Here is a 26,430-nt window from a genome sequence, read left to right on the forward strand (position 1 = left end):
ATAATTCCCAGTCTCTGCTGCCAGGAACGCTATGCGCTAGAAGCGCCTGTCGAATGAATGACCTGCCGGCCCCACAGGAAAGGGGAGCAGCTGGACTTGGAGGCCCAGTGAGGCCTGGCCAGTGATTGGGAGCGGACGGTAAGGCGACGAAAACCAGCTACGTCACGCTGACAAGGTACCTGGCACGCTGGTTCCTGAAGTGCCGCTGAAAACATGTCAAGTTGCCCAACCATCTATATTACTAGTAGAGACCCGCTTCAAGGGAAAAAAAAAAGAGGTGTTTGTCTGAACATACGAGCTTGATTCATGGCACATGTGGCAAAGCCCCTTCTTGCTGGCTGTCACAAAGTCTTCGTGTCAGGATGAATGCTTGTGGGAAAAAAATAATAATCCAAAGCTCAGCCCTCGAGACGGACAGGACAGGTATGAAAGTCTTTGTTGTCAGGCATTAAACAGTCAGGAGCTTACGTAGCAATTCTATGCCCCAGCTACTATGCGCGCTATCAGCCCCTGGCCACGATCTGCGTTTGACTGTCGAGATTTCCGCGCCTTAAAACAGTTTTTAAAATGCCAAGCAATTTAAAGCACGATTAAACGTGGTATGGGGACGGATTGAGGACCCCCTCGAGGTTACTTTTACAGACTCGCATATCTGTATCTACATTAGACAAGACTACTCTAGGTGCCAGATCCAGACGTGATTAGCAGATCAACAAGACTGTGTTTACCTGCCTGCTGCTAGAAGTACATTGATAGGTGCTTGGCGCATCCCCTTATTATCCAGTGTCCCAGCCTTTCTAGTTCAGGCTAGGTGAGGTACCTTATCCTTTGTTCCGTCTCAGAGTGTCGTCCCTTGGGAAACCCCGTACCATTATCAGGAGTACTTTCACCAATTTGTACTCCCAGTGAACTGTAGCTCCCAAAAATACAACAAAAAGAAAAAGAAAATATTACAGTTGGCTAATTGAAGGCATAATCCTCATCATCAACCACCTTGTTTGTACCATTCATCCTTTCGTCTCAACTTGGACACTATCTCATTATTCTCATTCAGCAGCATCGGGTTTTCCCCCTCGAGTACCTACACCAATTCACCCACAAAGCCTGACTGCCCCGCCTCCCTTGACCACGATCGCCATACTTTTGAGGGACCCGTGTTGCTCAGCCTCCCAGTCGCTGACGACTCCCTAACCTACGCAAACCAAAATCCCAACACCACAACAAACCAATCTCAAAAGCTACTCGTTCGTTCAATCTGAATGGCAACTTAGAATCCTCTCAACTCGCTTCGATGAGCTGCTCACTCGTTCTCTACGCTCGGGGTATAATGGGAATAGGATATACGACCCCTCCATCGACACACGCATTGTAAAACAACCACTGCCCAACATGGACGGCCAAGTGGAGGATGGGCCCGACAGCTCGTCGCTAAAGCCCGTCTCTTCCCTAAGAGCGCGCTTCGAGAATATGGGCAAGCCGAGTGATGCCACCAGCACAGCGTCTTCACCAGTCACACCGTCGCCGCGGAACATATCGCCATCTCCGAAGCCCCCTCCAGTGCCCGATACGAGACCTGTCCGAACGACTACACCTCAAGGCGAAGGAAACCAGCCGGCAAGGGAAGCGTTGAAACCTACGGGACTCCAGATTCCAAAGCCTGGCTTGGACGCGGCTTCTATAACTCACACAACGGGTACTCCTATGAGCCCAAGACCAATGAAGCCGCCGCCACCCCCAGCGGTCCTGATCGATCCTCCTCACTCGCCGCCGAAAAGCGTAGCAGCCAACACCACTTTGGGCTCAGAAAATGGCCAGCTTCTTGTTGACCCGACCAGAGCACCCCCTACTCCGGTCGCGTCCTCGCCGCGAACATTCAAGATCCCGAGTGCTCCTCCTAGCAAGCCTCACACTCCGGGCCTGGAGCCACGTCGATCGCCCAGGCTCTCCGCTACTCCAGGGCCGCCTTCACCTCCTCCGCCGAGACGCTCCGGAGAAATAAAGCGGGACGGAGATGCAAGAGGTCGACCGCCCGTACCGCCACCGATCAACCGCGCCGAAAAGCCCAGCAATCGACTGTCGCACTTGTTGAGCTTAGACACCCACCGACTCGAGGCGCCTGCCGTGGTCCCCGAGCAATCGCCGTTCAATAGCCCGCCCAGCAGCCCAGAACACGAGCAGTCACCGCCCAGACTTCCAAGTCGTCCCGCCACGAAGCCGGCCGCCAAGATACCACCCATGGCCAGGAATAATACTGTGCCCGTGCCATTTGAACCGCCCCCGGTGCATCCGTCGACAGCTGCAAGGAGAGAAGTCAATGGCGGTGGACGAGGCGTAGTTTCTGCTGCTCCAGAGCCGTCACTAGCGCCAGCTTTGCCTTCCCGACCTCATACTGTAATGGATGCACAGCCGGCAAGAGCACCATCTGGAGCGATGAGGCCGCCACCCCGGCCACCTCGGCCAGGCGTAATTACTTCAAACAACTTGGCAAATGCCGACAACAGTGCAGTATCTACTCAATCTAAGCGAGCAGTCTCGACACCAACTTCAGCACAGAACCCACAATTTGCTCCTCCGCCGACTCGTACTCATGGAAGGTCCATGACCGTGGACAGGACATCTGACCGTACACCCGCTGAATTCCGGGAACCACCAAGAAGAGGTGGTACCGTGGTCGACAGGAGCACTAGGACAACTCAGTCTTTGGCATCTACTCCAACCCCTAGACTACCAACGCAAGCCATATCACAGTTTCCAGATGCTTCTCAAGTCAATAGGCGGCCCCCCTTTGCCAAGAAGGGCCAGCACGAAATTTATACGAAATATGATACCCGGATCATTGATGTTTGCGGGCCATATCTTTGTACCAGTGGCCCGCTGACCCGTGTGTGGAGTCTACTGGATGGGGAGCTCCTTATGAGTTTCACTCATGGAGAAGGCGTCAAGGCCACTGCAGTAGCCTTCAAATGCGGTCTTGGTGTCGAGGACGAAGCGACCCGCCTGTGGATTGGAAATAATCTAGGTGAGGTATTGGAAGCCGATATTGCCACAGCATCGATTGTTGGCAACAAATCCATTGCCCACGGCCGAAGCGAGGTCATCAAGATCTTCAGACATTTCAATGAGATGTGGACATTGGACGAGTCTGGTGGGTTGCACGTTTGGGGCCCAGACGGCGAAGGTTCTCCAAACTTGAATAATGCTCCTCACCAAACTTTCCGCCTCCCGAGAGGCCACACTTTCTCCATGTTGGTGGGCGATGAGATATGGCACGCAACGGGCAAAGAAATCCGTGTCTTTGCCCCGACACTCGACGGCAGAACGCAAGTCCAGGTCCTGATGCGCCCCATGGTGGCAGAAGGGGCTGGGGAAGTTACGTCAGGAGCATTGATCAAGTCGCATAAAGACAAGGTGTTCTTTGGCCATGCTGATGGAAAAGTGAGCATCTGGTCTCAGCAAGATTTCACATCTCTCGGTGTGATCAATATAAGCCCATTCAAAATCAGTTGCCTTGCAGGTGCTGGTAATTTATTATGGGCCGGCTACAACACGGGCAAGGTTTGTGTCTACGATATCGAACAATCGCCATGGGTCGTAAAGAAGGATTGGCAGTCTCACGATGGCCCCGTGCTCAAGCTCCAGACTGATCTAGCCAGCTTTTATCGGTTGGATCGGCTGCAGGTCATATCACTGGGAGCCGACAACATCGTGAAGGCCTGGGATGGACTTCTTCAGGAGGACTATATCGAGGACGAGATGAAACGGCTGGACACCCAGTACTGCGAATTCGAGGACATTAGGGCAATGGTCATGACATGGAATGCAGGTGCCTCTACGCCAAGCAGTCTCAGATACTCGGAGCAAGACTCCGTCTTCATTCAAAACCTCCTCCAATCGAGCGACGCGCCAGAGATTCTGGTTTTCGGATTTCAAGAATTGGTTGATCTTGAAGATAAAACGGCAACCGCGAAACGATTATTCAAGTCTAAAAAGAAGGATGCTGTGACAGATCAGGAGCGCATGAGCCATCAGTATCGCGACTGGCGCGATTTTCTTGCTCGCAGTTTGGACGATTTCATGCCATCCGACTGTCTATACCATCTGCTCCATTCGTCCACCTTGGTCGGCTTATTCACCTGCATATTTGTCAAGTCGACGGTACGAGATCGCATCCGAAATCTGAGCAGTGCAGATGTCAAACGAGGCATGGGGGGTTTACACGGAAACAAGGGTGCAATTGTTGTCAGATTCGTGCTCGATGATACTTCAATGTGTTTCATCAACTGTCATCTAGCAGCTGGTCAGTCCCAGGCGAACAGTCGTCACAACGATATCGCCGCCATCTTGGAAGGCAACCTGCTACCGGTTGAGCGGGATGGGGGCATCCGTATTGACAGTTACGTTGGCGGCGGCGACGGGTCCATGATCATGGATCACGAGATCTGCCTGCTCAACGGCGATCTAAACTACCGAATTGATACAATGTCACGAGATACGGTGGTTGCTGCCGTCAAGGCCAACAATCTCGCAAAGCTCCTCGACAGAGATCAACTGCTTGTTGCAAGACGACGCAATCCGGCTTTCAAACTGAGGGCTTTTGAGGAAATGCCAATCACTTTCGCGCCAACGTATAAATATGATGTAGGGACGGACAATTATGACACCAGCGAGAAGAAGCGTTCTCCTGCATGGTGTGATCGCCTCCTTCACAGAGGCTCTGGCAGAGTTCAACAACTTGATTACAGAAGACACGAAGTCCGAGTTTCCGATCATAGACCGGTGTCTGGACGTTTCAAGTTTACAGTCAAGACCGTTTCCCCCAAGCGACGTGCTATGACTTGGGCGGATTGCCAGCAGCGCTTTGAAGACCAAAAGGAGAGGGAGGCGAACGAAGACAAGTGAGTAAACGAGCCATCATAAACTCCGAGTCGTAGTGACTAACTCTATGAGTAGACTTTTCTACCTCATGCATATCATTGGGTACGATGCTGCTACAAGTCAACAGATCATTCAGGATCGATCCAGGCGGAAAATGTCCCGAAGTCCTAGTCGTCGCGTTGCATAGAAAGCCGCTGTTCAGGACAGGAGAACAGAGCCGGAACTGAGCTGCAAAGGTGATCCAACGACATCGCCCCAGACTCAATCCAGGAACATTTCATTGCAAGTTCCGAAGCGTGGCAGCCCTGGTCCTCGTAGCCGCCTGCAAGATACCGTGGAAGACGCCAAGGTTGGCAAGCAGAAGAGATACTTCTCAAACTAAATCTGGATGGTATTCTGGAAACAAGTGCCTTCAGGTGCATCAATACGCTCGAGATCAGGACGGGCCAACATAAAGATGGATGATTGCATATACGACATAACATAGACAGCGTTGATTCATAGCGATGCTGTATTAGACGGTTTGCCTACTAGAGACTTGGAATACCCCATTCGTGCCTCCATTGTAGGGGCACGGTATATTCGAAAGCTTGTATTCCATGACCAACAGCGGCATAAATGTGAGACAAGAACTTGAAGGAATACAATTTTGTAATATGTCCATTTCTGCCTTTTGAGGGTGCTTGTTTTTTCTTCTTTTAATTCTTGGCACGGGTGACTGAAGTGCACATTATCCCAAAGTCGTTACAGTATGGGGCTCCATATTCAACGGCACCTCCTCAAGAGAATTTGAAAATGCAAATGTGGTGTTTTGACAAGTCCATTGCGGCCTGTCTTATAAGTGTGTGTTTCTTGACACGAATGGGGATAGGATAGGTAGAAGGACCCTCGCTCGGTTACGCCCACCGTGCCTCGGCATCTCTCCACACCAAACTCAACATGGAACCGAAATCCGGGGTATCCGCATTTCTTAGTGTGGGCATCCCGTCCGTACATATGCGCTCCTACCCCTAGGACGGAGAATCAGAGTGAACAACTTCTCATTATTTCTCCTCGTTGACATATTGCAGCTGCATTTTTCTTCTATCTATACATTTTGAAGTGGTACATTAGCTGGCTGCTTGCATTTCTTCACGCAAATCAATATCACTAAAAGAACGAGCCAAAACACTAAATTCACAGACAAAATGGCAGATGAGACGGCGCTCCATGACTTCCCTTCGCTCTTCTCCCTCAAGGGCAAGGTCGCCGTCGTCACGGGAGGCTCTCGTGGTCTCGGTTTGAACGCTGCTTCAGCGTAAGCATATTCCCTAAAATTCTGCTTGCTTCTCACCTTGCCAAAGAGACGGGTGGCGAATATTTGTATGAATAGAATGAAACCCCAAGACTGACATTGACAATCTAGCATTCTCCAATCGGGCGCTTCTCTTGTCTTCATCACCTCACGTAAGGCCAAGGCCTGCGAGAGCGCCGTCGCGCAGCTCAACAAGCTGCCCAACCTGGCCCCTGGAGCCAAGGCCATTTCGGTGCCCGCCGACTCGGCCACCATGGAGGGCATCAAGTCGCTGGTGTCGCAGGTCAAGGCACACACTGACCACGTGGACATTCTCCTCGCCAACGCGGGCGCGTCGTGGGGCGAGTCCTTTGACACGCACCCGGACTCGGCCTTTGCAAAGGTCATGGACCTCAACGTCAAGGCCGTCTTCAACACGATTCGCGAGTTTGCGCCCTTGCTGCAAAAGCGCGCCAGCGTCGAGGACCCCAGCCGCGTCGTCATCACCAGCTCGGTCGCGGGCCTGGGCGTTGGCACCCTGGGCAAGCAGGCCACTTTCGGCTACAGCGCGAGCAAGGCCGCCGTGCTGCACCTGGGCCGCAACCTGGCGCTCGAGCTGGGCCCCCGCCACATCACCGTCAACTCCATCTGCCCCGGCTGGTTCCCCACCAAGATGAGCTCCGGCCTGCTGGATCTCACGGGCGGTCTCGACAAGCACGCCAAGAGCAACCCCATGGGCCGGCTGGGCCGCCCCGAGGATTTCGCCGGCGCGGTGGTGTACTTGACCTCGCGGGCCGGCGGGCACGTCAATGGTGCCGAGATTGCCATTGATGGCGGCAGCTTGTGGAATCGTGGCGGGCTGTTGGATGCGCAAGAGGAGACGGTGGAAAAGGCCAAGCTCTAAGCACGAGGGGAAGTCTGGGCTGGAAAGCTGAGAACCACATTATTGCAAATGAATCAGCTGCCGTATGAAGGATGCACATGGTGATGGTACATGTGACCTTGAGAGATGAATTACTGCAAGGCAAAGAGGGCACTGCCGATAAGACATCCATAGTGTTTGGATGAAACGAATACACTTGAGTGATGGCTATTTTACCGAAATCAGAGAAACGAGACACTCGAGGCCTTGCTTCGGTCTTAATTGGGTACGGGCATCATTAGAACGCTGGTTGCTGTCAGGCTTGGGCAGGTATCCGTAGGTGCAACAAATATATCAAATTCAAGTAAGCCCGAGTTTGTGGACCAGAATATGCTTTCGAATGACGCTGCCGCTTAGATCTATTGACCATGTACGCTTGACAAGTCAATCATTACACGAAGAGCTTTGAAGAGGCGGAATGGTACATTCTGCAACCTGCTGCAATGCATTTTTGCTTTTCTCTTTCTCTTCTATGAGTTACCCAGAGGACCAAAATATCCAGATGCTATGTTTCTGATTTCCGTGCAACCCAATGCGCAGCTCTATAGACCGTTTGCAACATGCTATTTGAGTCTTGGATATATGGCGCCGTGATATTGGTCTCTTGATGCTCTATGGTGAATCCCAGTTTCTCAACAAGGGCCACGACCTCGTCATGTGTGAGCTCAAAACTGCCTGGCTCGGCAATGCCCATGTTCCCACTAGCCTCGTCTCCGCCGTCGCCGTCATAGCCCTGATGGCCGGCGACTTGGCCCTCCCAATGCCAGAGAAGAGGTCCGACGTTGATAAGGATGCCGCCGGGTTTCAGACAGTTCCTAATCACTTCCAGGTAGCGAATGAGGTTTGGCGCCGTGTCCAAGAAGAAGCAGGCAGCGACTGCATCGTACGTATCTTTGTGTTCCTCGTCGCCGTACAGGCACAAGAAATCAGCAGCGCACATCTGCATGGCACCAATGCCCTGGGCCGACTCCAGCGTCCGTTGCGGGTGGATGTCAGGCACCTTGCAACTTCTAAATTGGTTGTCACGGCTCTTGTGGTTTGAAAAGGAGTGTATCCATGGATATATCGTAAATTGACCAGCTTGCTTGACGCTGTTTAGGATAAAGGACGATGCCAGCAACTGATGATACGAAATCTCATTGCCCTCGCTGAAGTATCCCTTGTGGCAGAGGTCAAAGACCAGGCGACCAAGACCAGCGCCAGGGACTAGCACACTCATCTGCGTACCCTCTGGATGCCTCGCCTTATGTGACTCAAGGGCCTGGAAGATGGGTCCATAACAAGCTTCTCGCTCAGCCTTACCCTCAACAGACCAGTCGCGGTAGAACTGCCGAAGGGTGCTTCTTGCCTTGTCCGCGTCCGACTGCTTGGAGACACCAGCCCATTCCTCGGGCATGAGAACATGGGCGGACTCGTAGGAGCCTTGTTGTTCGGCACCAAAAGACTGCAGGCCTTGCTTGAGAATGCTGCGCGCCAGATCCGCGTTGCTCTCAATGGCGGAGTCTATGCGATCCAATGTCTCCAGGTATGAAAATGGGGGCTCTGCCAACATCTTCCAGTGTGCTTGCGGAAGGGCGTAGAAGGCCTGGCGACGCATATGCGTGCAGTGTAAATGTGCCGTCCTTGCATATTGACTGTGTAGAAGCGTCAGAAAGGTGTCATGGTATCATGATACGACATTGAATGCCATGTGATGGGAGATTTGGCGGTAAGTGCAGGGCTCGGAGTGAATGCACTGGGGTGATTTGTAATTCGTATACTCACGCAAAGGAGTCCAATGCTTGGAATATGACCTTGAACTCTTCAGGGTCATCAATGGTGTCCTCGACCCCGCTCCATTGATTCTCCTGGGCAGGAGCAGTAGCCATTTTGTCTCCGTCCACGTTGGAAGAGGTAAGAAATCCTCTTCAGAGCCTGAGAAGTCTGCTTGGATTGGCCGCCGCAAGTCTCAGTCCGGCACAGCTGAGCTTAAAAGTGCCACAAGTGTGGGATCTTTTGTGATGGCGGGGCACTCAGAGACTTGGAGGACAGGAAGAGGGGCCCCGGTTGTCAGCGGTAGACGTCACCGGTAAAACAAAGTCAGCAGAAACTCGTCCTTGCTCAAAAACTACGTATGTAGGTGAAGATCATGTTGCAATGACATGGTGAGAAAACTTGCATCGTCAGAAGCAAATTTCGTCCCAAACACTGACAAATTGTTGCTTGTCAGTTGCCAAGATAGTGCAAGGCAGTGAGAGGAGGTGGGCTTGGGGGTTCCCAAGGCTTGGGCTCCACTAAATTCCGTATGCAACGGCCTGTAGTTTGCAGTGAGTGTCCTCATAGTGCAGCGACAAGCAAGAGCAACGCCAAAGTGAAAGCTTGGACCCGGATTCTTAAGCGGTTGCGATACCTGGAGTTTGTCAGTATTGCTTACCTACCTACATTGTACATTACTGCCACCACATCCTCCCAACGTCCGTCTACGAAAACATTTACTTGTCTCATTGTCGAGGGATTCCTTCCTTTGCGCAGACCTTTGCAGGCCATAGCCGGGAATCGTGACCATGGACGAGTCGTTTTCATTTCCTTTGCCAAAGTCCCTGGACACTCGCGTCCACATTCGACTCATTACAAAATCCAAGGTGCTCATGGTACACCTCACCACGGTCTCTGCCGAGGAAGCTGGCAATGCGGTACCCTTGGGTTCAATGGTCTATGCTCTGCCAGATGTGAGTGTTTCGAGGACTGGGCATCATGTCGTCTACATTACCAAGCTAAAGCAAGTTACAGCGATTCAATCCCAGCGTGCCAATTTCGACACCAATTTACAAGGAGGAACCAACGTTTGACTTTGCTACTCGAGTCGCCAAAATCTTGGTCAAGAAGACACAAATGCATGTCTACGTATCCAACTCCATCAGCCTGGCCAGTACAGGTCTGGGAGGAACGTTTGAGGAGGAGATGGAGGCGTTCAAGAAGGTGGTCGAAGTGACTCTGAGCAAGCTTCAACATCTAACGACACCTGCAAGCAGCATGCCTAATGGCACAAGCGAGGCCTAGTCCTACGGTTGCCCCATCACCCTCAATGACCCATGTTTTCCTATTTGATCGGGATTCCGAGCTCATGATACATGGTTCTTGGTTGGGAGTACATGACTGTTTGTCTACAAATGCCAAGCACGTCCATCGATTTTTGGCCCTTTTCAGCCTCATGGCAGCCCTGGTCTGCCTTTGCGCAGTAGGCAAACGCACTCATTACAAACATGATCAAAAAGAATCAGAAACATAGATCATACACCATACTGATCTCGGGCGCCTCCTAAGCCGAGCAGCCTTCTGACCGACAAACCAACGATTGTGATCCCTTGGGGTTTCTCTGGCTGTCGACGGCTTCTTGCATATGTCTAGCTTGGGATCCTTGCTCCACGTGTCGAATAGGTAATTTGGCCAGGGTAAAAGCTGCAGTGATCCTGCAGCAAAGAAATTAGCTGTTGATGAGCTCACATGTCACGTATGATGTTTGTCGATATGGCACTCAAAGGGTGCTGATAGCGATTGCCGCATGCCCCAATCATCACGGCTCGAGCCCGACATTATCTTGGAATGGTTAGATCTAATCACCAGCTTTCGAGATCACCATTCATAAGAATGGCCGGAGCCTGAAGACCAAAGTGAAACTCAAGCCGGGCTTGATTGATTCTATGTGGTATGTGGAAGGAGATAGGGCGGCCCAAGCTGAGAATCAATGTCTGAGTCTTGCAAGTTTGGGACTGTCTAATTTGCCGATAGTCATACATTGTTACAATCTCAATAATCACTCGCTGTCTAATAGAACCTGTACGACCAGTGTTGATCACATTGATTGTGTCAGACAGACCTTTCATCTTGGTCAAGATGGGCCCCGTGCACAGGTCCATGGAGGTCACGGCTATCCAGGCGATGCTTCATATATAGAAGTAGGTACTCGACACTGGACTTGAGGCTGCGGTTAGCCATGAGCAAGATGAAATCCCCAAACCAACCAGATGACGATCATCTGCAGAGTGCCCGACGTGAATATCTTCTGGTTTACCTTGACAGGAGTTATCTACAATGCGGTTCTTGCATCAGATGAAAGCAGTTTTAGCTAGTATTTGGTACAAGGATGGAAACAAGCGATGGAATACAGACAAACATGCCACTAACAAGCAGGAAAGTACAGTTTAGGAAGTAAAGAAACGAGAGGGCAAGGCTTTTTTTTGGGTTGTCCCACATCATTGGGAATGTTCTGCACCATGGATGGAATCATGCATGGGCAAATGGGTGGCAGTTGAAGTCTAAAACGGTTCCAACCATGACCCATGTCTGGGCGAATGGAGGGGTCAACTACTGTGGCCCCTCTGGATTTTCACCATGCAGCAGAGTTTGGATGGGCAAGCATGAATCGAAGTGGCAGCCACTGAGGGCTGGTCTGAGGTGAAAAAAACTGCCCCCCTCCAGCTCCACTTTAGCCCCTCCATGAAAGCAGAAGCCCTCGGATTGAAGAAAGTGAGGGGAACTAGATGGTAGACTCCCGCTTTGCCAGGTGAAAGGTACACACCTTTCATGTACAATAGATAGCCAAGTGAAAAAGGAAAGGAAAAAGAGAGAATAGGTGGCGGCGGGTGAGACATGTGAAGTCAAGCCAGCAGAAAAACTCCATCAAGGGTATGTCCCCGCTACTGGACAAAAGAAAAGTGAATGGGTGGAAAAAGGGTGAACTTGAAGGGCGGGAAAATCGAGAAGGAAAAATAAATAAATCACCAGCTACCAAAGTGCTCTGGACCCCACCATTGCCCACGCCGGTGGACAACCAACGTTTTGACGTTCCCTTGCTTGTCTAAAAAGTGCAGGGCCGGCAACGGCACCATCGCCTACGAGCACAGGGCCGCCGGAGAGACACAACATTTACTGACACCTTGACAAAGCCGTTGTCACCCTGTCTGCCAATCACACCTTTCTCTCTCTCTCTCTCTGTGTGTGTGTGTGTGTGTGTCTTCTGATCTCTTCTGTCTGTAAAAACCGTACAGTCTCTCTTCTGTTGAGGCTGTTTTCATTGTTGCTGATTATTATACACCCGCAGCAACATTTTTTAGGTACGGCTTCAGGTACTGCATTCAAACGTACTAGGTACAGCGCTGATCTGGTACGTCCTTCAAGGTACCTACACACGCTAGGTACACTAAATCTAGACCCCTCCAACAAGGCAAGCACGGGCAAGCCACAGACAGACAGAACAGACAGACAAGACAGCCCACCAACGCAGCCCACCACTTTAAACCTGCGCACCGCCTCTACTATCAACCACCACACACCACTGCTGCGTTGCGTTGACGGCATCAATCCCTTCCCACAACCGTCTCTACCGTGCGCCTACCAAGGCAACAAATGCTGGTCGACAGACCGTCCAGGACATCTTAAGAAGAGCAACTGGGCTTGGTCAAGTTCTTTTTCATACTGCGAGGACCAGAGTACACCGCCGCTGGCTTGTCTCATCCCATCTTACCCAGAGGTTGTCTGAACTTCGCTCAGCTCAGCAGGCCTTCCTGCACAAGACAGACAGCTACCCGCGCCTTGCGATTCGAGATTCCGACTCTGAAACAAGAGTCGCCGAAAGAGTCATCAGTGTTTCTCCCATTTTTGGACTGCCCCCAACCCTTCTCGGTTTCGTCCAGCGATCAAGCGCATTACAGACCTCTTCATCTTGAGGTCTGTTGCCCACCATGGCATGGCAACCAGCACCCGAGTCCTTGAGCCAGCTTGCGGCTTGTCTCAAGGACTCTCTTAGCGGCTTCAACAAGGCTGCTCAGAAGCAGGCTGAAATCGTGAGTAAACACCAAGCATTTGCTCTGCCACGAGCGCAGCTGGTATAATACGACATGGAAGCTTACTGGAATCTTTTCCCACCCATTACAGATGCTCACACAAGCCAAGTCGTCGCCTGATATTAACAACTACCTCGTATACCTCTTCTCGAGCACTGAACCTCCGGCTGGACTGCAATGCTCTGCTGAAGACTATCACCTCGTCCGGGCCGCTGCTGCCATCATGCTGAAGAACAATGTCAAGACTGACTACAAGCAAATTCCTGAATCCAGTTTTACCCTGATCAAGATGGCCATACCCATGGTATTGGAGGACAAGAACTCTCAAATGCGCAACTATGCTGGAAACATTGCGACTGAAATCATTCGCAGAGGTGGCCTGCTTAGTTGGCCAGAGCTTTTACCGAAGCTGCTCGAGCTCATTGGCAACGAGACCGGACAGGTTTCCCCGGAAGCGCAGGAGGGTGCCATGATTGCCATGGCAAAGATCTGTGAAGACAACACCAAGATGCTCGAGCGTGAACTCAACGGCCAGCGACCGCTGAACTTCATCCTGCCGAAGCTCATCGAAGCTACCAAGAACCCATTGCCCAGAGTTCGCGCCCAGGCCTTGACGGCGATCAATGTTTTCACGCCTCGAAAGTCTCAGGCTATGCTGAACTCCATTGACAGCCTTCTTCAACACCTATTCACACTAGCAAGCGACACACATCCCGATGTTCGACGACAAGTATGTAGAGCCTTCGTCCAGCTGGTTGAAACTCGTGCGGACAAGCTTCGGCCCCATCTCTCTGGCCTGGTTGACTACATCATCAGCCAGCAGAAGAGTGATGACGAGGAGTTGGCTTGTGACGCTGCCGAGTTCTGGCTGGCTGTGGGTGAGCACGATTCTTTGTGGGAGAATCTGACGCCGTACATTGGAAAAATTATCCCCGTACTTCTTGAGTGTATGGTATACAGTCCCGAGGATATCGCATTGCTTGGTGGCGCTTCCGACGATGAAGACGAGGAGGATAGGGAAGAGGACATCAAGCCACAGTTTGCCAAGAAGCAGTCAGGAAGAAACGCCACTGAAGCTTCGGCAGATGCAAACGAGAATGGCAATGCCTATGAGAAGCTCGCCAACATGGACGATGATCTGGAGGATGGCGAAGTCGAGGAAGATGAGGATGGTAACGACGAGAACCCAGATGAGCGATGGACACTGCGAAAGTGCTCTGCTGCTGCCCTCGATGTTTTTGCCAGAGATTACCGCGCACCCGTCTTCGAGTCCATCTTGCCTTACCTAACCAAGAACCTTAAGCATGAGGACTGGCCTTACCGGGAGGCCGCCGTTTTGGCATTGGGCGCTATTGCCGATGGCTGTATCGATGTCGTCACTCCTCATCTACCCGACTTGGTCCCATATCTCATCACGCTTCTCAACGATCCCGAGCCCGTCGTCCGCCAGATTACTTGTTGGACTCTCGGTCGTTACTCTTCATGGGCAGCGCAACTTTCTGATCCTGCTCAGAAACAGGCCTTCTTTGAGCCAATGATGGAGGGTATTTTGATGAAGATGCTGGACAAGAACAAAAAGGTCCAGGAAGCAGGCGCATCCGCCTTTGCCAACCTCGAAGATAAGGCCGGCAAGAACATCGAGCCGTACAGTGGGCCCATTATTCAGCAGTTTGTCCGCTGCTTTGCCAAGTACAAGGATAGGAACATGTTTATCCTCTACGACTGTGTTCAAACCCTGGCTGAACACATCGGACCAACACTAGCACGTCCCGAACTCGTCAACCAGCTGATGCCGGCCTTGATTGACAGATGGCAAAAGGTACCGGACCAGTCGCGAGAGTTATTCCCGCTACTCGAGTGTTTGTCTTATGTGTCCATGGCGCTCAATGACGGATTCACTCCCTACGCCCAACCCATTTTCAACCGCTGCGTCAAAATCATACACGACAACCTTGAGGCCTCCATAGCTTTGGCAAACAACCCCTCTGTCGATGTACCCGATAAGGATTTCCTCGTTACCAGCTTGGATCTTTTAAGTGCCATTGTCCAGGCACTCGAACCGCAAAAGTCGGCTCAGCTTGTCAAGGAATCTTCTTTGCCTGTGTTTGAACTGCTGGCCTTCTGCATGGAGGATCCCGCCGACGAAGTTCGCCAGTCAGCCTATGCTCTACTTGGAGACTGCGCAAAATACATCTTTGGTGAGCTCGCCAACGCTTTGAACAACATCCTCCCAGTGCTTCTCAAGCAGCTGGATTTGAGCGATATTCTCGATGAGGAGATTGAGAGCGGTTTCAGCGTTGTGAACAATGCATGCTGGTCGGCTGGAGAAATTGCTATTCAGTGGAGAGAAGGATTGGCACAGTTTGTGCCTGAATTATTCAGGCGCTTGGTGGACATTATCGTGGACCCCAACATCCCCAAGAGTGTCAGCGAAAATGCTGCCATCGCGTTGGGTCGTCTCGGACTCGGCAACGCGGGCTTATTGGCACCGCAAGTTGCGAATTGGGCGGAGGAATTCTTGAACGCAATGGACGAGGTTGACCCGTCCGACGAAAAAGCAACTGCATTTAGAGGATTCACTGCGATCGTCGAACAAAATCCAATGGCTATGGAGAAGTCTCTCCTTCACTTTTTTACTTCGATTGCGAGGTATAGAGACCTGAAGCTGCGCAGCGATGCCAAGCATGGCCTGCACGATGATTTTCAAAAGGTGAGTACAACTGAAGGATCAAAGCCAAGGCTTACCCCACTAACAATCATTTAGATCATCAACGTCTACCGCGGACTCATCCCCCAATTCAACGATTTTGTTCATCAGATGCAGCCTCAAGATCAGCAGGCACTTGTTGCCAACTATGGTATATAGTGCGTGATCTGATATCTGATGCAAACTGAGCAGGAACACTTTTATGCATGCTTCAAGCCAACTGGTGGTCCTACAAAGTTGTCTATGCATTGGAAGACCACAAGAAAAAGGGGGCATTCGCCTGACGAGTATTCTTAATGGCTTTGTTTTGTGATGGTTATGGAAGAAGCTCTGGGGATTATGACTGGTCCACAGAAAAAGATGCGAAAGCACTGATGAAGCTACAGCATGGACAAGAAGGGCCAAGCTGGTTCGACAAGACCATGAAATCGCAAAATTGAACCAGCAATAATGGGAAATATGGAGAAAACGAGATACGACAGGATGTGAAATTGAGTAACGGGAGAGATTTACATCACGTCAGGGAGATATTCAAAGCGCCAGATGTGAGCGCTTTTGCTGCACTTTTTTCAAAACACGAAGAGGCAGCCTTGGCAGCATTTAATGTTCCCCTTGGGAAGAGAAATGACACTGCCATTCAATAGATAGCACTTAGATAGCTGGACCAATACCGTAGATAGCGATACAATGTTCTCCGAGACGGACCTCTACGTCCGTTCATGAGAGAACCTAGGGGGAGCTTGTGGAAAAGTTCAAAAAGATCAGCTTGAACCCACTCTCGAATGTGACTCAACCTTGAATCTGCTTTACACGGTGCCACTATAACCAATGCAGTATGGATGGGAAGAAGAAGCTTCCTCCTACATTGGTCTATGATAAGTGTTCCATGTCCATTCCAGATGTTCCAAGAACAACTCCATGGGTTGCAACACGACATCACTTGCCCAGATACTCGATCTGCAAATGCTCAGTAATCGAGTACTCGTTTGTATCCAATAAGAATGACTTGAATGCAGATTTGGATATACCACAAACAAATGGCATCGCCACTACTACGATCGAAAAAAAAAAAGTTTTATGTTCCACCGCAGAAAGGGGAACTGTAACAAGTCCACAAAGTTGCTGACACGTATGTTGGGTGTCACATTTACAATTGCATTTGCTCGACTTGGTATATGACTGCGTGTTGACAACTTTTTGGGAAGACTCTGGTGCTCAGTATAGAGCAATAGCGTCAAACCCTGCAACTTAGGCTTCGGCCAAGGGTAAAGCTGATGCCTAAATTATACATCCTGGGGTTCTAGTCTAGGCTTTACAAACTTAAAGGCTCCAGCGCGCTCCCTGTCAGCCATTGAAGTCTTTTCTTTTTATATCACAGCATTTTATTCTCTCGCTTTCATCGCCGAACATTCGTTGGAATATGTCAGATAAAATGCAAACTCAATTGGAAATATCTATTCTTCCTGCTACTACTAGTGATATCCCAAATCTACTTGAAATCCATCTGAAAGCATTCCAATCCGATCAATTTTCGAATTTAATGCTTCTTGGCCGCGACCCTGATACGTTCAAAGGTCTGCTATCCAAGTCTATCGAGACATGGATGTCAGATCCCAACGCTCAATTGATCAAAGCGGTGGCGACGAATGAGGAAGATATTGTTGGATACGCGTGCTGGGTTACAGAAGATGCTGCTCCCGAGGCCAAGCACAACCCGACGAAGCCAGAGTCAGTTTCCAAGACGGTTGGTGAGCAGCAACCTCAGGAGATTACCGGTGCAAATGACAACGATTCTGTCCGACATGCCGCTCCAGACTTGCAGCAACAAAAGCCTCTGCCGCAAGATTTAGGCAAGCTCATGCGACAAGACTTGGTGGCCCGTAAAAGAGAACTCGTGGGAAACGAACGGCACCTGGTCTTGCAGGCCTTGGTGACGGACCCGCAGTGGCAAAACCGAGGCATCGGAGCTCAACTCGTCCGCTGGGGGACTATTAGAGCCGACGTTGAGGGGTTGGCTTGTTGGGCACATGCATCGCCATCAGGATTCGGCGTATACCTACGCGCGGGGTTTCAAGAACTGGGCTCGTCCGAGTATGCTCTCGACGATTATCTACCCGAAAGTGAGCAGGGCAAGTCCCAATGGGGGACATATACTTTTCGATACATGGTACGAAGGTCCAAGGCTGGAAATGATTAAGTAAAATGTGACCAATCATGAAATTGTCTGATTAGATCTTCTTTGCCTTGATCCGAATAGGGTTTTTCCTGTCCGGAGACAATGATCCAAACATGAAATAGTGATAGTCTGGTTTGGTTTTGGCAGCAGACTCATGATCCAAATACTCCATATCAAAAGCCCTGAGAAAGGTAGGGACCGCGGCTAAAATAAGCTGCTTTGCAAAATACCGACCGGGGCATATTTTGACACCACCTCCATAAGGAAAGTAGTGACTGGACAGCCCGTGGGTGATGATAGTTGCCTTCTCGTCATCCTCTGTTGTCCTCGTAGGCGGCTTGGCCGTCGTGTGGTAAATTTCGGAGTGCTTGTCGTACTTTCGAATCGGTCCGCTCAATGGGTCATCGGGATACTCCATGAACCGCTCAGCCCAGTACTGGTTGGTCGGATGCTCTGGTTTCCCGTCCACAAGGTGCCCCGTATTCCAAAACGTCTCGTCTAGATGCGCAATGGCACTGATGGTGAAGGCTATCTCGTCCTTCTTGAGCTTCCACGCCCCTAGCTTGTACCCATTCTCCGGCCACGGTGTACGGGGGATGCTGACGGCAATGCCGTACCTGAGACTCTCCAGATACATTGACACGAGGAGATTGCAGGATGCTAGTTTCGCTCTCTGACTGATTTCCAGTGATCCCTCGGTAAAGCAGGGCGAGGATTCAATCAGGACTCGTTCGGCTACCGCAGGCGACAATACTGCGTTCAGGATAGGCCAGATGGTCGAGGTAATGAGATTTGTCATGGCTCTAATTTTACTCATGTTAGCTGAGGACTCTCACGCAATTTCAAGGATACGGCTTACCCCCAAATAAGGCCGAGTTCACCAGCGACTCTTCCATCTAGACTAAACCCGTAGTCTACATGCATTTTATAGTGGGTTATCATCATTCGATGGCCAAGAATTGGGTCCCAATCAGGAATGCGGTCCGGGTGAGCAATGTACTCATCGTACTTTTCAGCTGTAACAGGATCCAGGTGCCAGTTTTTGATAATGGCTGCCATTCTGGTTCTCGCGGCATGGGCTTTGGGAGCCATCCACTTGGGCAATCCTTTGAATAGATCTGGCATGCCCAGGTCGAATGCCCAGAAATCGTCTAGAAGAGTTGGTGTGACTTCAAAGATCCTTTCACCGCAGAGAGCGCGCAGCGTGGCCTCAAACATTTCATTGCGCACGAATTCGGTCAAGTCGGGCAACTCGGTCCAGCTCGAGTACTCTTGTCTCTTGCTTTGCAGAGAGCGGACCAAGAACTCGAGCGTCTTTTCAAGCAGCACACTCATTCCATTGCCATTGAGCTGAGTATGGATAATCAAGTGCTCCTCGTAGATGACACGGCGATCAGGCCGGACAGTCGAGTTTGCCCAAGGCTTCACTTGCAGGCCCGAGTCGTCCTGTAGATAAATAGCGTCATCCGCCTCGGGAAAGTTGAACGTGTCGCGCCGGTGCTTTGCGGCCAATGGGCCTGAATGTAGCTCTTTGGCATCCAATAATGTAGTGACCATTTTATCTCCGTGGGGTACATAAGTCATTTGATCGCCAGCAAGCAGAAGCTTTACAGGCTTCATGCCAAACTTTGCCCTAGATTCGGCAAAAGTCAGTATTATTACATATCGAGCTATCAAAAGCCACGTTATCTGATGTACCTACTTGAGACCCTGTATATATCCCACAGTATCGCGAGAAAAAGACAATGCGTTCCCCAGTACTGGAATCCAGTAAGGCGCGATAGGAGTTGGACTTGCCACGCCATCACTGGTCTCCTTGGCACTGATCTGGCGAGATGTGTATGCATACGTCAATAGAAAGGGGGACAAGACAGCCAAGATGATGGCAACAGAGATTTGGGCCACATTCGGAGCCATGCCCACGATTTCCAGAGCCATATTGAGAACAGTCACGATGCTCGTGAATATTCAGCAATGGTTTCGAGTGCGCGCTCACCCGTAGCGGACAACAAAAGCGTACACGGACGGTTGTGAGCCCAAACTACGTGGGCAAACCAATTTATACTTTTCGTGATGGGATTCCGCAAGGTTGGTCCCGCTAGCCATGTTGACATGTATGCAGGTCCAGACTCCAAACACCCCCTGCTCCAGCATAACAGCAGTGTCGAATAGGTGTTAGTGCTTACCAACCCAGGCAGCCAGGCACCTGATAGTAGTGCGAAAAGATGCCTATTTTATCGGACGTGCATAACCCATGCACCAACGAACCAACAACTCGATTAGCAATTTTAGTCTTCAAGTCAGGGAGGGCGTGAAACAGACAGGGAAGAAGAAGGTCTTGCACCTCTACTCCCCCCGCACTTGTGACAACCAGGCAAGGCATGTATGGTATTTCGCCAAGTTGGAAGACGGCCTGGAGAGCGGTCAGCATTGGGATATCGGCAAAGATTTCGGCGCCGGCCGTACTGCCGGGGTGCTCGCCGCCATCTCGGGAGCGCTAAATACCTGCTACTGTCCCACTTTCATCACGCCCGTTGGTGTGCTTCCAACTTGTTCCCTTCCACGCAAATAGGCAGTTGCTCGCTCGTAGCGGCTTTCTTCTGGTTTTTTTTTTTTTTTTTTAAACAAGCCTACTTAAGCGAGAGGACCATAATGAACGAAGTTCATTCTGACAAGAGAGACGCAACGTCTCGCACGCCGTCTGATCCGGCCGATGCGGTCGTTTCGCGAGTCACGACAAATGAAATCCGATCACCACATGTGCCCGCCCACGATGGTCATTCTACTGAAGACACATCAAATGCGATGCAGAGTTTTAGGCAATACGCGGTGGTTTTTGCGCTATTTGTAAGTCACAATGCCCATGCATGCAGGCAGTACACTAAGTGTCTACTATAACAGCTCTCTCTCTTTGTTGCGGCCCTCGATGTTAGCATTGTCGCAACCGCCGCTCCAACCATAAGCAATGAGCTGTCTTCCGCCGCTGGCTACACCTGGATTGGGGGAGCCTTTCTTCTTGCGAGCGTGACGACAAGCGCAATCTGGGTCAAGCTGTCTGATATCTGGGGTCGAAAGATCATTCTGCTTACCCTTCTCGCTTGGTTCTCGGTTGCTTCCGCAATCTGTGCGTCTGCAAAAACCATTGATGCGCTTATAGCAGGCAGAGCGCTTCAGGGAGCCGCATCGGGAGGTCTCACGCTCCTCGTGCACGTGTGCATCAGTGATTTGTTCAGTCTCAGGTACGCAAAAAGAGTCCCTTAGAGAACAGAAATTTCCTTTATGAAAAGGAACTTGCGTCTCAAACAACTCAACTTGTACCCAAGCTTACAAATGGGGCAATACAGGAAGCGTAGCCTTCTGCTGGGCCTCACGGAGGGCGTCTGGGCCGTGGCAGGCGGGCTTGGTCCCGTCCTGGGCGGCGTATTCTCCTCACTGATCACATGGCGCTGGTGCTTCTGGATCAATCTTCCCATCTCCGGTTTGGCAGCAATCATTATTATTTATTATCTGGATATCAAACACGAATACACGTCTTTTACGGATGGCGTGAAAGCATTGGACTGGTCTGGCATGGTCACATTCCTCGGCTGTAGCGTCATGTTACTGCTTGCCCTGGACTTTGGTGGCGTTCTTTTCCCGTGGAACTCGGCCAAAGTCATAGCTTTATTTGCTGCTGGTGGCATCTTGATCTTCGCATTCATTTACAGCGAGGTCAAAATCGCAAAAAACCCTCTCATGCCAATGGGCATCTTCACCAAAGGCGTCAACGTGGCCATCATGGTACTGACTCTTTGTCATGGACTGGTATGCATTCCCCTATTGATGTTACATTTACCTTCAGTCAACTTACTTTTCTAGGCTTTCATGAGCGCGGAGTACTACTTGCCTTTACTGCTTCAATCCTCACTTGAAGCTAGTCCTCTCCAGTCTGGACTACTGCTTTTGCCATTCATCGTCACCACTGCTATCTCCGGCATTGCATGCGGCGCGTTCATCCACCGTACCGGCCGCTTTCAAGAGATTCTGTGGGTGGGTGCACTGTTTCTTTGTCTCGGATTTGGACTGTTTATTTCATTCAACATACATTCCAGCACTGCCCGGATTATCGGTTATCAACTGATTGGCGGGTTGGGCTCCGGATTACTGTTCGAGACACCCATCATTGCCATTCAAAGTCAGGTCAGACCGGAGGAGGTGGCGACTGCCACTTCAACGCTCATCTTTGTCAGAAATATTGGCATCACCCTGTCCGTCGTCATTGGCGGCAGCTTTTTCCAGAGCTCCATGGACAAGCAAATGACCTATCTCGAGAGCGCGGGTCTGCCCTGGGACTTGATTAGCAAATTCTCCGGAAACAAGGTCATGGCAAATATTTTGTCGATAAAAAACATTCAAGATCAGGCCTGGAAGACAGCCGTCGAGACGGCAATCTGTTTGTCCATGAGAAACGTATGGATTCTGTTCACGGCGGTGGCATTTGCAGGACTTGTTGCAAGCCTTTTCATCAGACAGGGGCACTTGAGTACAGAACACACTGTGACTGGCACGGGACTGAAGAAGACGCAACAAGATGTTGCTATCCCATTGCAAACGGTGTAAATCATTGTCGCGCATTAGATGCTCTGGCCCAGAATCGACTAATCAACTTAGTTAAAACAGCCTTGATTGATAAAATTTTGCTCTGAGCAGGGTGCAGGAGGGGTGACCATGCCGTTGCCACCACCCACTTTGAAGCCAAACTTGGTCGCGTGAAAGTTGTCGGCACAGCGCTGTGGGAGTTTCAACCATTTACCAGTATCACTTTCGCCGTCAGCATAAATATCCGTGGGACCCCAATTTATACGACTAATATCCCATGCACGATCAAGAACTTTGAGGCGTTACTCGTACAAATTGATTCTACACCTAGTACACCTATTAATGCGGTACAACGGCAGCAAGTGCTATACTGATAAACACACGATAGACATATTAACTAAATCAAATGCCCTGCATACCAAGCAATAATGATTGGTATTTGTGCCTGCAAGTTGTCGCTTGCCACAAGGCTGAAGGACGCCCCGCGTCGATGCTTCGACGAATACGCCTTGGCGAGAATCCTGTTTTATGGGCTCAGAACTTGGATCTCGAGGGGCTCATCTTGCATGTTATCATGGTCCAATCCAGCCAATCAATTGTGTATGCCTCAAATCGGCTCCTAGCTTGTCTTTTTGATTCGTTGCCATCGAAAACGTCAACCATTTGCAAGGCTTTGTCGAAGGTTTTTTCGCGTCTTGCTGGCAATACGGTATTGGCCTGCTGAACGCCCACTGAACGCCACAGACCCTCCAGAGCCTCCCTTGCACCAGACTTATTGGAGTGTCACACAAAAATCCTATTACGCCTTGATTGGCAGTATTCGCCCGAGGCCCTTTTTCTAGGCAGCGCCAGCAATCGAGATTTCAGCTACCGCTCTGAAGATAAGGAAGGACAATAAGATTTATGCTGCAGCTTGCAAATTTCTTTTGTCGGCCGTTTATTCCTGCACCACAATTCTATTGAGCTTCATTCATGCGCAAAGCGGCAGAGCGGCATGGATTCAATTAGTTTCTATATTGATGATGAGCTAGAGGAAGTATCTGGGACAGTTTCGAGAACAGACGACCGTCAGATGCCAGAAGTCTCGTATGAGCACGTTGCAATTCAATCTAAAGCTCCACCTGCACTTCCGTCCTCTATCCCTCCTTTGCTCCCAGCTGAGCTAATTCATAATGCCCCCTTCTTTCCCAATATCACTTCCTTTGCCGCAGAGTACAACAATCCGGCTTTGGAGCCGACAAAACCGGCAAATACAAATTTGCGAGAGCCTTCAGATTCTATTCCAAGACTGAGGCCCAGTTCGGACTCGAGAACAGTAGCATTAGAACGGTCCAGTGAAAACACGCTAGTTGCTACAGAAGGTTTTAAACCTCTAGTTACTGATATAACACTCAAGAAACCAGATCTCGTTCAGGAAATCACCACCCAAATTGCGACGGCAGATCCTAACCCTCTGGTCACTAATACAACACCGAGGCCATCATACATCGCCCAGGAGACTACCCATGATGCGACGGGAGAGCCGAAACCTCTGGCTACGTACATAAGACCGACGAGATCATACACCGCCAAGGAGACAAAGCTGCGGACAGAAAGAAACATCAAGTTCTTCAAAGACTCCATCTTGACAGAAGACAAACTGCACATGCTTGGCACTCGGTGGCTCAACCGCGGTCTTTTGAAGAATGTCCTCTCATACTGCAAGCCCTTTACAATAACGCTACGCAAAACACATTTCTCGTCATCTGCGGGCGTCAAGACTCCATTCCTTCGGTCAGACAAATCCCTGGTCACACTAGATCACCGCAACTTGTTTGATTATCTGCACGAGAACGACCACTGGGAGGCGTTTGCAGAATCCTTTGCCAGCACTTGGCCGAGGACATTCGGATGGCTTATCGATGAAGATGGGACCGATCTTCGCTACCTTTGGCCACGTGAATCGCTCATTACAGATGATGAAGCAGCCATCATCTGTCGAAAATCGGTACCAAGGGGTCAGGGGCCCCAAGAACTTCTTGCGAGTCTTTTCAGGGGATTCGCCCTCACGACTCAACCCCAGGACAACATGCTTTGGTGAGCTGAGGTTATAATGATCTCCGTTTGGATCCATTGTCCAAACTAATAGTATCAATGTGCAGGCAAATTGCGCCAAGTACCTCCACGAGTGTCCTGACCATGCCAATGGTCGCATTCATGGAGGGCCTGTTTTCTCCAACCGTTACCGCAAGGTCGGTCGATTACATTGGGATCCTGTCCGATTGGTGCCCGATCCAAAACACCACGCCAGTCTTTTACAGCCAAGGAGACTTTGCGCACTTTGAGTGGTCATGTACACGATTCAACCTGCGCGCTTGCATCCCCGACGAGCGCGGCGCCCGTGTCGGACACTTCAAGGACGGGTACGGTATTTCGCCTCCAACCATTGGCTTCCCGCTCAAACGCCAGGCTGCCAGGATCGCTGGTTTCTCTGGTGCCGATGATCAGTTTGCGATCGAATTTCTCGTGTCCATCTCCCTTGTTTTGCGGTATAGCCATTCCGTGTTCAAGCACACCGTCGTTGTATGGGTCGACTATCGCATCGACCTTGACGGCGGCCCGGTACAAAATTCTCTCTTGTCGCCTATTTCCGATCGTGTAGATCAGGAGCTGGATCTCAAGGACTGCGGAAATGGTGGTGCCGGTGTACTCCAGTTCATGATTGTCCTCGTCAGATGCATAGACTACTGGAGGAAGCGCTGGGATACCATGATGGCAAAGATTGATGAGACAATTAGTGTCCAGGTATGTCGCAACTCGGAAAACCATAACTTTTGATTGAAATGCTGAGATGGCTTGTAGCTGCAAGACACACTCGACAGAAAGCGATGGCAAATGCTCATGTTTGACGATTCTTTTCAGCTGTCAGAGCAGTACTTTACCGTTCTACAGCTTCTTCGCATATTCCAAAGCTGGATCGAGGAGGCAGAAGAAGCAATGGCGGATCTCAGGAGCAACCTGACAGGCCAGTACGAAAACTGGATCGCTCTGCGCCGCTTGAATGCGCCAGAGGACGAGATCGAGTGGCCGCTTGATATGCCTGCCATGGAGGCAAACTGGGACAAGGTCGAAGCCTTCTTTCATGGTCGAGTCGATTCACTGAAACTTCGCATGGAGCGCAAAAAGGATGAGGTGGAAAGTTTGCGGTCAGGGGTACGTCAATCCTTTTACCATGATCATAGCCATGGATTCGAGCCAAGTTTAGCCCGCTGACCAGTGTGGTAGTTGTTCAACGCCTCTTCATTGCGGGAAGCTTTAAAAGCAAAGACCTTGAACCTCCTGATTGGAGTGTTTACTGTTGTCACGGTTTTCTTCACTCCGCTAGGCTTCATGGCTGTACGTGGCGTTTTCCTTGCCTGTGGAAAATGGGCAAAGGGTACCAGTGTGGTGCTGACAAACAAATGTATAGGCTTTCTGGGCGATACCATTCATGACTCCCGAAAAGGCCGACTCGCCACCCCAGGGGTTCACAATGAGCTTCACTGTTGTCCCTCTTCTCACGTACATCTTGGCTACCTGCATAGTTGTATGGATTTGGGGCATATCTTCTCATTACGTAAGAGATTACATTGAGTTGACTGCTAGAGACTTTGCATCTGCCATTATTAGACTCTTGGCGTCGGCATTTTCCCATTCGAAACATTTCAGGTTTGCCAAGATACATCGTACAGACTTTGCATCTGGCACTAATGGATATTTGGCGTCGGCGGTTGCATATGTGAAAGGTTCCAGGGGTTTTCAGGCATATCCTCAAAGTTGGACCCAAAGTTGGACATTTGGTTTGGTCCAGAACTGGAAGTATTCATATGATCGTTGGAAACTTCAGAGGGCAGCCAAGAAAAGCAGATACGGTCAGGCAGTTTAGACATTTTCGTGTCTAAAATGGGCTATTGTCACCACGACTAGAATATTTCGTTCGCAAAGATCTTTTAGCATTATTTGTGGGGGGCCGATAGGCTGATGTACGTGTACGGCTGCCCAGAGGCCAAACCGTTGAAAATCCCTACATTTCGCGGGGAATAAATAATATCACCTTAT

The 26,430-nt window shown here is 50.5% G+C and overlaps 10 protein-coding genes across 10 annotated transcripts; 8 read left to right on the top strand and 2 right to left on the bottom strand.

Moving 5' to 3' along the window:
- Positions 1–1,389: 1,389 nt before the first annotated feature.
- Positions 1,390–5,062, top strand: PFICI_07775 (uncharacterized protein; the record flags this gene model as incomplete). Its single annotated transcript, XM_007836356.1, has 2 exons — positions 1,390–4,895; positions 4,951–5,062. The coding sequence occupies 2 exons, from the start codon at positions 1,390–1,392 to the stop codon at positions 5,060–5,062; spliced, it is 3,618 nt and encodes a 1,205-aa protein (XP_007834547.1).
- A 1,000-nt stretch (positions 5,063–6,062) lies between these two features.
- On the top strand, positions 6,063–7,052 carry PFICI_07776 (uncharacterized protein; the record flags this gene model as incomplete). Its single annotated transcript, XM_007836357.1, has 2 exons — positions 6,063–6,172; positions 6,281–7,052. The coding sequence occupies 2 exons, from the start codon at positions 6,063–6,065 to the stop codon at positions 7,050–7,052; spliced, it is 882 nt and encodes a 293-aa protein (XP_007834548.1).
- Positions 7,053–7,575: 523 nt separating this feature from the next.
- Positions 7,576–8,938, bottom strand: PFICI_07777 (uncharacterized protein; the record flags this gene model as incomplete). The annotated part of the gene is made up of 2 exons (XM_007836358.1): positions 7,576–8,704; positions 8,835–8,938. The coding sequence occupies 2 exons, from the start codon at positions 8,936–8,938 to the stop codon at positions 7,576–7,578; spliced, it is 1,233 nt and encodes a 410-aa protein (XP_007834549.1).
- Positions 8,939–9,613: 675 nt separating this feature from the next.
- Positions 9,614–10,109, top strand: PFICI_07778 (uncharacterized protein; the record flags this gene model as incomplete). The annotated part of the gene is made up of 2 exons (XM_007836359.1): positions 9,614–9,778; positions 9,840–10,109. 2 exons carry the CDS (start codon positions 9,614–9,616, stop codon positions 10,107–10,109), a joined length of 435 nt encoding a protein of 144 aa, XP_007834550.1.
- Positions 10,110–12,790: 2,681 nt separating this feature from the next.
- On the top strand, positions 12,791–15,758 carry PFICI_07779 (uncharacterized protein; the record flags this gene model as incomplete). Its single annotated transcript, XM_007836360.1, has 3 exons — positions 12,791–12,892; positions 12,984–15,602; positions 15,657–15,758. 3 exons carry the CDS (start codon positions 12,791–12,793, stop codon positions 15,756–15,758), a joined length of 2,823 nt encoding a protein of 940 aa, XP_007834551.1.
- Positions 15,759–17,139: 1,381 nt separating this feature from the next.
- PFICI_07780 (uncharacterized protein) lies at positions 17,140–17,796 on the top strand (the record flags this gene model as incomplete). Its single annotated transcript, XM_007836361.1, has 1 exon — positions 17,140–17,796. One exon carries the CDS (start codon positions 17,140–17,142, stop codon positions 17,794–17,796), a length of 657 nt encoding a protein of 218 aa, XP_007834552.1.
- Positions 17,797–17,827: 31 nt separating this feature from the next.
- Positions 17,828–19,713, bottom strand: PFICI_07781 (uncharacterized protein; the record flags this gene model as incomplete). Its single annotated transcript, XM_007836362.1, has 3 exons — positions 17,828–18,578; positions 18,635–19,408; positions 19,478–19,713. The coding sequence occupies 3 exons, from the start codon at positions 19,711–19,713 to the stop codon at positions 17,828–17,830; spliced, it is 1,761 nt and encodes a 586-aa protein (XP_007834553.1).
- Positions 19,714–20,427: 714 nt separating this feature from the next.
- PFICI_07782 (uncharacterized protein) lies at positions 20,428–22,374 on the top strand (the record flags this gene model as incomplete). Its single annotated transcript, XM_007836363.1, has 4 exons — positions 20,428–20,622; positions 20,677–21,014; positions 21,120–21,579; positions 21,634–22,374. The coding sequence occupies 4 exons, from the start codon at positions 20,428–20,430 to the stop codon at positions 22,372–22,374; spliced, it is 1,734 nt and encodes a 577-aa protein (XP_007834554.1).
- A 973-nt stretch (positions 22,375–23,347) lies between these two features.
- PFICI_07783 (uncharacterized protein) lies at positions 23,348–24,433 on the top strand (the record flags this gene model as incomplete). The annotated part of the gene is made up of 1 exon (XM_007836364.1): positions 23,348–24,433. The coding sequence occupies one exon, from the start codon at positions 23,348–23,350 to the stop codon at positions 24,431–24,433; it is 1,086 nt and encodes a 361-aa protein (XP_007834555.1).
- Positions 24,434–24,531: 98 nt separating this feature from the next.
- On the top strand, positions 24,532–26,082 carry PFICI_07784 (uncharacterized protein; the record flags this gene model as incomplete). Its single annotated transcript, XM_007836365.1, has 5 exons — positions 24,532–25,137; positions 25,195–25,545; positions 25,618–25,728; positions 25,802–25,948; positions 26,002–26,082. 5 exons carry the CDS (start codon positions 24,532–24,534, stop codon positions 26,080–26,082), a joined length of 1,296 nt encoding a protein of 431 aa, XP_007834556.1.
- Between the last annotated feature and the right edge of the window lie 348 nt (positions 26,083–26,430).

This window comes from Pestalotiopsis fici (genome assembly GCF_000516985.1).
Source record: "Pestalotiopsis fici W106-1 unplaced genomic scaffold PFICI_Scf_5, whole genome shotgun sequence".
In the NCBI taxonomy this organism is placed as follows: domain Eukaryota; kingdom Fungi; phylum Ascomycota; class Sordariomycetes; order Amphisphaeriales; family Sporocadaceae; genus Pestalotiopsis; species Pestalotiopsis fici.